The sequence below is a fragment of the Chiloscyllium punctatum genome, chromosome 11 (assembly GCF_047496795.1).
Source record: "Chiloscyllium punctatum isolate Juve2018m chromosome 11, sChiPun1.3, whole genome shotgun sequence".
NCBI lineage: Eukaryota > Metazoa > Chordata > Chondrichthyes > Orectolobiformes > Hemiscylliidae > Chiloscyllium > Chiloscyllium punctatum.
Window position 1 is genome coordinate 111,994,433 of NC_092749.1, and position 13,092 is coordinate 112,007,524.

At 40.9% G+C, this 13,092-nt stretch overlaps 1 protein-coding gene across 2 annotated transcripts in view; it reads left to right on the forward strand.

Annotated features, from left to right (window-relative positions):
- LOC140483341 (calcineurin subunit B type 1) overlaps nt 1-13,092 on the forward strand; it is a 72,790-nt gene that overhangs the window by 20,003 nt on the left and 39,695 nt on the right. The window contains exon 2 of one of the 2 annotated variants that reach the window (XM_072581539.1): nt 5,715-5,754. In XM_072581539.1, coding sequence (XP_072437640.1) covers nt 5,715-5,754 — 40 coding nt within the window. Of the gene's footprint in view, nt 1-5,714; nt 5,755-11,556; nt 11,667-13,092 lie in introns of those variants that run through there. The other variant, XM_072581538.1, reaches the window with a different exon arrangement.

A 13,092-nucleotide genomic window follows, 5' to 3' on the forward strand; every position in this document is an offset into this window, starting at 1 on the left:
CTTCGCTAGAATGCCCCCGGTTCCCTCATCCAAATCATTAATATATAATGCGAACAGCTGTGGCCCCAGCACCGAACCCTGCGGGACACCGCTCGTCACCGGCTGCCATTCTGAAAAAGAACCTTTTATCCCAACTCTCTGCCTTCTGTTAGATAGCCAATCCTCAATCCATCCCAGCAGCTCACCTCGAACACCATGGGCCCTCACCTTGCTCAGCAGTCTCCCGTGTGGCACCTTATCAAAGGCCTTTTGAAAGTCCAGATAGACCACATCCACTGGGTTCCCCTGGTCTAACCTACTTGTTACCTCTTCAAAAAATTCCAACAGGTTTGTCAGGCATGACCTCCCTTTACTAAATCCATGTTGACTTGTTCTAATCAGACTCTGCTCTTCCAAGAATTTAGAAACCTCATCCTTAATGATGGATTCTAGAATTTTACCAACAACCGAGGTTAAGCTGATTGGCCTATAATTTTCCATCTTTTGCCTTGATCCTTTCTTGAACAAGGGGGTTACTACAGCCATCTTCCAATCATCCGGGACCTTTCCTGACTCCAGTGACTCTTGAAAGATCTCAACCAATGCCTCTGCTATTTCCTCAGCAACCTCTCTCAGAACTCTAGGGTGTATCCCATCGGGGCCAGGAGATTTATCAATTTTAAGACTTTTTAACTTTTCTAGCACTATCTCTTTCGTAATGGCAACCATACTCAACTCAGCCCCGTGACACCCTTTAATTTTTGGGATATTACTCATGTCTTCCACTGTGAAAACTGACGCAAAGTACTTGTTAAGTTCTCCTGCTATTTCCTTATCTCCCATCACTAGGCTCCCTGCATCAGTTTGAAGTGGCCCAATGTCTACTTTTGCCTGTCGTTTGTTTCTTATGTACTGAAAGAAACTTTTACTATTATTTCTAATATTACTGGCTAGCCTACCTTCATATTTGATCCTCTCATTTCTTATTACACTCTTCGTTATCCTCTGTTTGCTTTTGTATCCTTCCCAATCTTCTGATTTCCCACTGTTCTTAGCCACTTTATAGGATCTCTCTTTTTCTTTAATACATTTCCTGACTTCCTTTGTCAGCCAAGGTTGTCTAATCCCTCCCCGGTTAATCTTTCTTTTCTTGGGAATGAACCTCTGTACAGTGTCCTCAATTATACCTACAAACTCCTGCCATTTTTGCTCTAGTGTCTTCCCGGTTAGCCTCTGCTTCCAGTCTATTTTAGTCAGTTCCTCTCTCATGCCCTCATAATTACCTTTATTCAACTGTAACACCATTACATCAGATTTCGCCTTCTCCCTTTCAAACTCCAGACTGAACTCTACCATATTATGGTCGCTACTTCCTAAGGGTTCCCTTACTTTAAGATCTTTTATAAAGTCTGGTTCATTGCAAAGCACTAGGTCCAGAATAGCCTGCTCTCTTGTGGGCTCCATGACAAGCTGTTCCAAAAAGCCATCCTGTAAGCATTCCATGAATTCCCTTTCTTTAGATCCACTAGCAACATTATTTACCCAGTCCACCTGCATATTGAAGTCACCCATGATCAATGTAACCTTGCCTTTCTGACATGCCTTCTCTATTTCCCGGTACATGTTGCGTCCCTGGTCCTGACCACTGTTAGGAGGTCTGTACACAACTCCAATTATGGTTTTTTTGCCTTTGTGGTTCCTCAATTCCACCCACACAGACTCCACATCATCCGACGCTATGTCATTCAATACCATAGATTTAATTTTGTTCTTAACTAACAAGGCAACCCCACCCCCTCTGCCCACCTCTCTGTCTTTTCGATAAGTCGAAAAACCATGGAGGTTTAACTGCCAGTCCTGACCCCCCTGTAACCAAGTCTCTGTGATGCCTACTACATCATAATCATTCACTATTATCTGTGCCATTAATTCATCGGCTTTGTTATGAATGCTACGAGCATTCAGGTAAAGTGCCTTAATGCTAACTTCCTTATTAGAGATGTTGTAAGTCATATGTCCTAAGTTATCCTTGCTTTTTTCTGCATTCTCAGTCTGCCTCAATTTTAAATCCGCCTGGAAACATGCTATCCTGCTGCTTATCTTTCCATTTACCTCCATACTCCCTGTCGCTTTCACTTTCCCTTCCCCCCAACTCAGGAGTTTAAAGTCCTACTGACCACCCTATTTATCCTCTTCGCCAGAACATTGGTACCTGATCGGTTCAGGTGGAGACCGTCCCAACGGTACAGATCCCCCCTGTTCCAAAACTGATGCCAGTGCCCCATGAAGTGGAATCCCTCTTTCCCACACCAATCCCTTAGCCACGTGTTTACTTGCCTAATTTTCTTGTCCCTATGCCAATTGGCACGTGGCTCGGGCAGTAATCCGGAGATTATGACCCTTGAGGACCTGTGCTTCAATTTCCTGCCTAGTGCTTCGTAATGCCCAAACAGGTCCTCCACCCTAGTCTTGCCTATGTTGTTGGTACCAACGTGGACCACAACAACTGGATCCTCCCCCTCCCGCTCCAATATCCTTTCAAGCCGGTCAGAGATGTCTCGCACCCTGGCACCGGGCAGGCAACACACCATGCGGGACTCCCGATCCGGCTTGCAAAGGATACTATCTGTCCCCCTAATTATAGAATCCCCTATAACCACTACCTGTCTATTAGCTCCCCCCTCTTGAATGGCCTTCTGCACCATGGTGCCTTGGTCAGTTGGCTCATCCTGTCCAGAGCCCTTTTCCTCATCCGAACAGGGAGCAAGAATCTCGTACCTGTTGGACAAGGTCAAGGGCTGAGGCTCCTCCACTCCTGAACTCTGGGTCCCCCTACCTGCCTCACTTACAGTCACACTCTTTTGTGCCTGATCACTAGCTGAGTGGGAATTAATTAATTAGAGGGAACTGTCTGGTACTTGGTGTAATTACGTGACCACCTGTAACATTCATGGTAATTGTGATGACCAAGGGGATACTGAAGCCTTGGAAGGGAACCTTATGCTGAGAGAAGCAGGAGGAATTTAAGTCAAAGTGGGATGACTTTGAACAAAGGTGTCCTTATTGTAAGATGTGACCACCTGACCCCTCACAGAAGGGGATATATAAGTCCTGTGATATATTGGCAAGCTTTAGCACAAGCTCTCTGGGGACAACCAGCAATCTTTGGGTGTGTGAATTCCCACCCCAAAAGCTTACTTGGTCAGGGAAGACATCTATATCAATGAAGAGTTCATAATCTGAAACTCTGTTTCACCCCAGAGGGCTGGTTCTGGCACGCAGCTCATGCATCTTGTATTTTTTGGGAGTATCTAGCCCTAAATGTCAGATTTAACATAGCTTTTAACACATTGTTATTGGAGAGACTGATTTCCTTCTCATTTCAGGGGCTGGCTGTATGACCTAAAAATGAGAAGGGATATTTGGTGGCAAGTAAGAATGATCTGTGTGCCGGAAGAATTTGTGGCTATTTAAAAGTATGAATATTTTGGTGGACATTTGATTGTTGGGACTACAATGTAGACCGCCAGAAGGCTGGAAGAACACAGCGAGCCAGGCAGCATCAGGAGGTGCATAAGTCAATGTTTTGGGTGTAACCCTTCTAGCACATGTTGTGGATCCAGTATTCTTTAATGTTTGTGGGTCTTAGTATATTCAGAGTTGTAGTGAAATATTTATTTTAGCATGCATTAGAACACCCAGAGGCAGGACTGTTGCAATGTTTAGTGTTGATCAATTCTTTGTTACAGACTAATAACAAGATAAAATGAAGCATTCTACCAGCAAGTGTGTGTTGTTAAATGTAGTCTGGTTGTTTAAATTAATTGTTTTGCATGTAGAGAATTTTGCCTCTTTGTCCAGATTTGAAGTTGCTTGAAATTGCTTGAAGTTATTTCCTTGTGAACTTTTATTGCTGCAGTGTCAAATCTTGTTGACTAAGGTAATGTTCAGACCTTGTACTGAGGCTGAGATAGCAATGCGAGAAGCAAAATAGGATGCTGTGGGTTGCCAATAGATAAAGGTAATGTCTGATAGGATGTAAAGTATTGCCTATTTGGTGTATAACTGGATATGAAGGTGCAGGTTAGATTTCTTTTATAAAGGTAGGTTGAGTTTTGAGATTTTTAAAAATTTCTAAATTGATTTGTGTACAACAGATTTGGGCAAGGGAGTGAAATAGTAGCAGCACAACAAGAGGGCACACAAAAAATGTAAATGAGGTGTGTTTTCTGTCTCCCACCCCCTCTCTCCCTCCTCTCTCTCCCTCCTCTCCCTCCCCCTCCTCTCCCTCCCCCCTCCCCCCTCCCCTCTCTCTCTCTCTCTCTCTCTCTCTCTCTCTCTCTCTCTCTCTCTCTCTCTCTCTCCCCCTCTCTCTCTCTCCCCCTCTCTCTTCCACCCCCCCCCCCCCTTCTCCCTCTCTCTTCCCTTTCGCGCCCCCCACCCCTCTGGTGGTGGTAGTAGTAGAGGTGGTAGTATGGCTAATATTGAAGTAAATTAACTGGCAAAAGTTAGATACCTCCAAAACCTGCAGGTTTTCTATATTAATGTAAGTTGGTGCAAGTGAGAAGACTAGGTTTTGTTTAATGAAAAATTACCTTATATTTCATTTATTCTGTAAATAGAATATAGCAGTGTGTGTATACCCCTTTGATTATGTTTGTATTACTGAATGTAAAAACACGGCATTATGTGGACTTTTTGATCAACTAGCACAATCTTGGTCCCACAGGTGCTCATTAACAAAAATATCAAAAACTTGTTCCTTGTTCATGTTGATTTTACATTTATTTTTATATAATTGTTTGCATTCTGGTAACAGGAAAATGAGAATTTAGGTGGTGTAGAGAAGGCTTGTTTGGAGTGCAAGCACTGGCATAGACCTATTGGTCCAATTGTATGCCTCTGGTTCAGCACATCTGAACTCACTGATGCACATACGGTGGGCAGGATCCCTTCCTTCTGCATCCATAACATTTTGATTGTGTGAACTCATTGAAGTTTTTGTTATCCCATTTGGCGTTCTCCTGATTGATTGGCTTCCATCTTCCAAACCTCCATACAGTTGAGCTCAGCCAAAGCCCTGCTGCTAGCCTCCTCAACCATATGTTGTTCCTCCCCTATGCTTGGCCCTGGTCTGTATCGCCTAGCCCTGGTCTGTATTGCCTAGCCCTGGTCTCTCTTTGTAACCACTTCCAGACCTATAACTTTTCAGGGTTTCTGGGTTCCTCCAGTTCTAGCTTCTTGCCTTAATAGCTATTATTTATGAATGCTAAATCAATTAACATTCAAATTGCCACACCCTCAGGTGGTGCTACCAACGTGGAGTTTGGAATCCCAAGTGGGGTCGTGAGATCAGAGATAAATGGCAGCTCACACCAAGTTACAACAGATGTGCTCCTCTAAGTGCTAATTGCATAACTTGAGGCATTGCAGCAAAAAATGTCATGAATTGTAAAGGATGAAAAAGAGAAGAATTTTACTTACAAATGCTGTAATTTCAAAGGCACCGTCTATTTAACTCGTGTTCTTAGATATGTGATTGAAGTACTTGTATGTTTAAAGTAAGCATGTATGCAGTTGATTAAAACAAAAATATGCTTTACAAGTACTGAGCTGTTTACTATGCGTTCACTTCTGGCTAGGCAAAGATATTAAAAAAACCTCAGCCACTCAATGCATGCTGAACTGCGTTAATTTGCTTTTGAGTTTAATTTATAAACTTTGATCTTTTTCAGGGAAATGAAGCAAGTTATCCCCTTGAGATGTGCTCACACTGTAAGTAGTTACTCTATTTAAAATAGGTTTTCTATTTGTTAATATTTGTTTTACTTAGATATATATTTTGTGGTATACATCTTTGTGATGCGTCATAAGCACCAACTTCTAGGTGGTTTGTGATCCTGGAGTGCTGAGGAAATTTTAGACAGGTTTTTATTCCTTTGCTGTCAGGTGAATAATAGTTTTGGAAGATGAACATTCCTGAATCGTACCCTTTGTCCATTGAATCTATACTCGCCAAAAACATATAGGCACTTCTGCTATGATGTGGTAGTTCCATTCTTTTGCAATTCTGTGTTATAAGAAAATTGCTTAATAACAGCACCATTTAAACTAGTGCGTCCAGAATCTCGTTATAACCAATGCATGCTTAAAGATTTGCGCTTTATAAACAGTGTCCCAATTTATCAATTGTGTTAATGAATTTGTGTTAACAAAACATGGATTACAGCAGAACGACCTGCACTCGACCCATAGTCTTATAATATTAACGCACTTCAAGTGTTTGTCCATGTTTTCTGTAAACATCTCCCTGCTATCGGTTATAGTGTCCTTAGCACAGTAATTATCTTTCCAGGCCAGTTCTCACCGTAGATATTTGTCTTTGCTGTCTGAGTTAATTGGTCTTTCATTTTGTGGATTTTATGACAACAAATCTTTCTTTAACAACATGTTGCAGTTTCAATTTATATAGATTGCTGTGGTTTTGTGACATTGATTTGACGAATGAGAACTACTTCTGTTCTTGTGTGGGATCTGGGCTATCCCTAATTGCCCTTGAACTGCATGGCTTAGTACGCCATTTCAGAGGGCAGTTAAGAGTCACCTACATTGCTGTCGTCAGATCAAGTGTGGGCAGTGGGTTTCTTTCCTTATAGAACATTAATAATTCTGATTTTTTCATTTTTATAGAAGTCAATGATAATTGTCATGGCCATCGTTTTTGAGATTAGCTTTATATTTGATTGAATTTAAGTTCCAGTAGCAATTATTGTCGAGTTGAGCCTGTGCTCCAGAGTATTAGCCTGGCCCTCCTAGGTAACTTAACCAGTGACGTTAGTACTATGTCACTAACTTTCCCCCATTTAATATCTCAGTGAAGCTTATTTAAAAACTGATTTGATTGATTTTATTCATTCATTAGAAACATAGCATCGATGAAATAGATAAATTTATCTGACAAGTTTCACAGATCAGTTCTCAGAATATAGTATTGCTCATGAGTACCCTTTTGACGACTCAGATCTTTTTAAATATTACCCTCCCGTATCCCCAAGCAATTTTGTACTTAACATCTCATGTTGCTCAAGCAGTGACTTGGAGAAAAGTGAGGACTACAGATGCTGGAGATTGGAGTCAAAAAGTGTGGTGCTAGAAAAGCTGGCAGCATCCGAGGAGCAGGAGAGTCGACTATGACTCAACCTCTGCAGTGTCAACTTTAACCCAGATTCCCCTAAGACTTTCTTCTGATTTTTCTTTGCACTTACTTTCTATTTGTCATACTGTAACTTTGATGTCTGATGATTTATGGTCCGAGTCTCTGCCATTCTGATTTAAAATGAGGGTTTGTTGGGGGAGGCGATGATGCATGCTGGATCTTCTATGAGCGCAGTCTGTAGTATAAATAAATGCGAGGTGCTGCATTTTGGGAAAGCAAATCTTAGCAGGACTTATACACTTAATGGTAAGGTCCTAGGGAGTGTTGCTGAACAGAGACCTTGGAGTGAAGGTTCATAGCTCCTTGAAAGTGGAGTCGCAGGTAGGTAGAATAGTGAAGGAGGCGTTGGGTATGCTTTCCTTTATTGGTCAGAGTATTGAGTACAGGAGTTGGGAGGTCATATTGCAGCTGTACAAGACATTGGTTAGGCCACTGTTAGAATATTGCGTGCATTTCTGGTCTCCTTCCTATTGGAAAGGTGTTGTGAAACTTGAAAGGGTTCAGAAAAGATTTACAAGGATGTTGCCAGGATTGGAGGATCTGAGCTACAGGGAGAGGCTGAACAGGCTGGGGCTGTTTTCCCTGGAGCATAGGAGGCTGAGGGGTGATCTTATAGAGGTTTACAAAATCATGAAGGGCATGGATCGGATAAATAGACAAAGCCTTTTCCCTGGGGTCAGGGGGTCCAGAACTAGAGGGCAGAGGTTTATGGTGAAGAGGGGAAAGATATAAAAGAGACCTAAGGGGCAACCTTTTCATGCAGAGGGTGGTACGTGTATGGAATGAGCTGCCAGAGGATATGGTGGAGGCTGGTAAAATTGCCACATTTCAGAGGCATTTGGATGGGTATATGAATCGGAAAGGTTTGGAGGGATATGGGCTGGGTGCTGGCAGGTGGGACTATATTGGGTTGAGATATCTGGTTGGCATGGACGAGTTGGACCGAAGGGTCTGTTTCCATGCTGTACGTCTCTATGACTCTATCCAATTCGGTTCAAATATCAAAAGTAGTACGTAACTACTACTTACCTTGGCTCACTTCTTCTATGCAACTGTTTTAGGATATTTGAAAATATTCCTCAAAAATGATGACATAATTTTGGCCAATTTGACAATTCACATGTTGACAATAAAACTGTCTTTCTGAAAATACATTTTTAAAAAAAAAACTTCTAATATCTTTTAGATAGGATCAAACCTGAAATATGAGCCTCTTTTCACTTTTTATTCCCTCTGACTCTTCCCAGCATCACCAACCTATTCCTTTGTGGCGCCCACTGAAATACATAATTCCATTTATGTCAAATGCAACCTAGCAAGTTTGACAAACTGGTGGAAATGGTCCTACTCTACTGCAATTTACAGTTCGTGTTGCGATACAGATCAAGCATGATCTAACAGGTTGGCAAAACAGGCATGAGATACTAAATGGCTGCTTCCTATTCCCTTGTTTCTACTGAATTGAGAAATGAAGATCATTGCAGGCAAAAGTAGTTTACCAATATTAATAGATCAAACTTTGTTTTGAATCAAACTTGTATGTTTCATAAATGACTACATGCAAGGCTGATTAATTGTTAATTCTGGCTAGAAATCCAAACATAGTGGAAGAACTGGGCGATTTGTCATCTGTGTAGAACATTACATCATAAAAGCACACCAATACAACAGCAGCAACTTACTGATGTAGAAAAACTGCTTCACCTAAAAATTCTTTTCCTTAATTCTTGGTTTTTTAAAGCTCCAACATTTTAAACTCTTGATGCTTAAGTATTTCAGTAATGCGCACTCACTTTTAGGCTGGAGTCTTGCTGTTTGTTGCTGAATTTGATTTGTAAATAATTATTGCTTATTTTTACCCTGTTTCTGTTGTATTTATTTTTCAAAGGTTATATAAGCTGAATATCCAGTGGTAACAGCCACAGAAACTGTATTTATGAAGTGCCTTTAGCATAAGAATGTTCTTCATGGTCCTTCAGGAGCACAGTTGAAGTGATGCTGCCTATCATATCTATCTTCAAGTTTGATTTTAGGGAGTGCCTCATAGAATGAGGGAGGGATGAAGAGCTCCCTACGGAATTGCACAGCTTTGGACCTACATCACTGGAAAGCATGGTCGATGGTCTTTTGTTTGAAGGGAGTAGTTAAAACACAAAACTAATGTTGGAGGAATACAGCATCCTTGGGCTATGAGGCAAGAGCTGATTATGAAGAAGGCCTTGTGGTTATGGAGGAAGTTTGAACATGAAAATTTTAAGAACGATATATTTACGAACAGGAAATCTGTGTATGTCAGCAAGCATGAGAATGCTGGAAGATTAATGCTTTGTTTGCATAACAATGTGTGGCAGAGTTTGGGTGAAGTGCTATTTGTGAAGGACAAAAACTGTAAGACTGGCATGACAAGTCATGAAGTCTATGCGGTAGTTGATTGGAAAGTAACAAAAGCATGAAAGAAATGTTAACACATTTCAGCTGAGTCAGAAGTGGAGACAAAAAATGAAGGTGCTTTTTGTGAGAAAGATAATACTAAGGTTGGAAGGTCAGTGTAGGGTCAAATTTCAGTTGTGAGCAATATGATTAGATGGGTTGAGTTCTCCTAGTGGTCTTAGTCATACAACATGGATACAGACTCTTCGGTCCAACTTGTCCATGCTGACCAAGTTTCCCAAACTAAACTCGTTCCGTTTGCCTGCACCTGGCTCCCTATTCCTTTAAACCTTTCCTATACACGTACCTGTCCAAATGTCTTTTAAATGTGTTGGGTTCTTTTTTTTTTTCTTGAGATTCTTACACACCTGGTGCAACTGCAACATGCCACCTTCCTGTGAACAAGCAAAATGTTACTAAGCATAGTACAGTACAAGCTTTCGGAGGAACCCTTTAACACACGACACAGTGCTTGCAAAGCCATGTCAGGAGATCTGTCTGAACTAAGACCTGTCCTTCCTTTATACAAAAACTTTACATCACAGTCAGTAATGCCCACAAGACAACCCGCAGCCATCCCCCATGGTCACATGTCACTGAAGGCACAATGCAGTGACCTGATCATCTCCAGAAACAATGTAATGTAAGTCATTCCTTAATGGCCAAATCTGTTGTGAATCATTTTTTAATTAGAGGGGGAGTTCAGAATTCCAACTGTAATATTCTTATTGATTTATGAATAATTAACTCTTTTACTCCGAATAACTAGGAAATGGCTGTGCAAATGGCTCTGAATGGCATGAGGTAAAAACAATGACTGCAGATGCTGGAAACCAGATTTTGGATTAGTGGTGCTGGAAGAGCACAGCAGTTCAGGCAGCATCCAAGGAGCTTCGAAATCAACGTTTTGGGCAAAAGTCTTTCATCAGGAAGGGCTTCCTGATGAAGGGCTTTTGCCCGAAATGTCGATTTCGAAGCTCCTTGGATGCTGCCTGAACTCCTGTGCTCTTCCAGCACCACTAATCCAGAATCTGAATGGCATGGGGTAGGAATGTAAATTCCTTACATTCTACCTATAAGACACAGACATCCCACCCTCGCCTCGACATCCGATATCCTGCAGGTCAGCAGAGCAAATTAAAGCTATAATATTTCAAATGCCGTAACTACCTGCATCTACCAATTCCTGCAGCAGTTCATTCCGCATACGATCCACCCTCTCTGTGGGGTGAAAGGAGTTGCCCCTCAGGTCCTTTTTTAAGGTGATATGGGCAAAATTTAAAAACCTGTGTTCTTTAGTTTTGGACTCCCTGACCCTGAGTAAAAGACCTTTTTGCTGTTAACCTTATCTATGCCCCTCATGATTTTATAAACCTCACTGTCCTCCACCCCAGTGAAAAATGTCGTCATATTCAGCTTCTCCTTTATAACTCAAACCCTCCATTCCTGGCAACATCCTTGTAATTTTTTTGAGTCCTCTCCTATTTAGGAATCTGTTCATTTGGAGAAACTGTGGCCCATCTGTGGTTAAGTGCCAGGCAGTGTGACAATTAAGATGGGAAGAGCAGCTGGTGTGAGTGGATGCCATAAGCATATATGGGCTTGCCAAAAGGATAAGTAGTAGGGGGGCGCAAAAATAAATCTTTGGACAGGAGTCTATTATATAGATTGGCTAGTTCTGCTTGTTACCTCGTTACCACACTGTAAAGAACCTTAGTGCTTGCACAATACCTTACATTTTTCAACTTTGGCTGTGCCAGATAAGTAGGTTATTCTTAACATCCAAATATTGTTCCCAAAACCAACATTTTGTATTTGGATTTCTGATGTACCAAAGCAATCTTGAGACAAGTTGTGAATTTTAAAATAAGATTAGATTGCCCTCTTCAGGACAAGTATATAAATGGAAAAATAAAATATTTCTTTCTTAGTACAGACAACTCTTCTACCAGATGATGCGAGAATGGGCAAAGCATGACAGATGGCTTAATAGACACTGATTATGGTATTTTACACTGTGGAATTTCCTGCGAGTGTGCTGGTATGTAATTCTTTTCAGTGCTCACTGATGAAATACATCTGCTTTTATCAAAACAAATTAACATCTGTTTAATTGAGTCAGCATGCAAGAAAGTTCAGATGTGTATGGATTAACTTATTCAATCATTTGAATAAAATCCTTGTGGACCAAACTAGACAGTAACTTGCCAACTTGTCCTTAAACGCACAACTCACTCAAATAATACTATTACTATGATCTACATCACTCAGAACCCCAATAAATGAGCATAAAAAGCTAAACTGTCTTTTTTCATGCTTAATTGAAGTGTGGTTGGATCTGTCAGATGTTGGTTAATGTTGGTGCTATGGGACCAGGACCATCAGTGTTGCAGCCTTGCTGAGATAATGTGTACTCATTTATACCTAAATCAGCACTGACATGGTAAATTAATGTTATATTACTTTTGACCTGTCCAAGGAGGTGGTCATGTTTTTATGTTATGAATGTAACATTGCTTGAGCCTAGTAGGCGATGGACAGCCTTCAGATTATGTACCCCTTTGGAAAGGCAGATTAAGATGGCTATGTATATGAGAGATTAGAAGAAATATTACACACCTCATGGACAGACCTTTTTAAGGCTATTCTTTTATAGCTCTCCAACTCTTAACTTGGAAATATATGGACAAAGGTGAATTATCTGTGAGCACACAAGGCTGGGATGGGCTTGAGAAAAGATGACAACTTGCCTTGACTGTCATTGAATGCTTTGACAACTCGCTTCACTACAAACCAGGATTTGGATTAAATAATTGGTGCTGAGTGTGCTTGGATTATGACAATTTTGGACTTTTGAGAATATCAAGATGGCTAGCATATTGGAATTTGGCCCATGTATATCTTTGCCCATTCTGCACTTGAATAACGAAACAGATATTTCAACTGTGGTCATACTTGAAGTATATTGCCTGGGTATGAGTACAAAAGCTCTTGTGTTTAAGGTTTTGGTCCATGATATGACTGGCCAGAGAGGATAAATATTCTTATTGAGGCTACTGGCATCATGAATTGAAGAGACCTGCAGTGATCTAGCAATGAAGTTTTTCAGTGATTTAACAATGAGTAGATGAGTTGTAGCTAATTTCAATTCTAGATTGCATCTAAAATCTATGATTGCCCAATTACAGATAAAATCTCTGTATATTTGGCTGAAAGTCATCCCTAGGAATGTAGGGGATGAGTGTTCACAACTGGTATTAAATGCAGCAACATAGGTTGGAATTTACAAAGGTGGTCAATTTCTAGGTGTTCCATCTGAACCAGCCACCTATTTGAATTAGAAGAAAAACATTAGTGTCAGTAACCAAATACTCCCTGTATTGCCTAAACATTTCAAGTTGTGTTGAATCAGAGTTATGTTTTTGCCTGGATTTACCTGGCGTACTTGTACCATCTGGTTTTTAGAT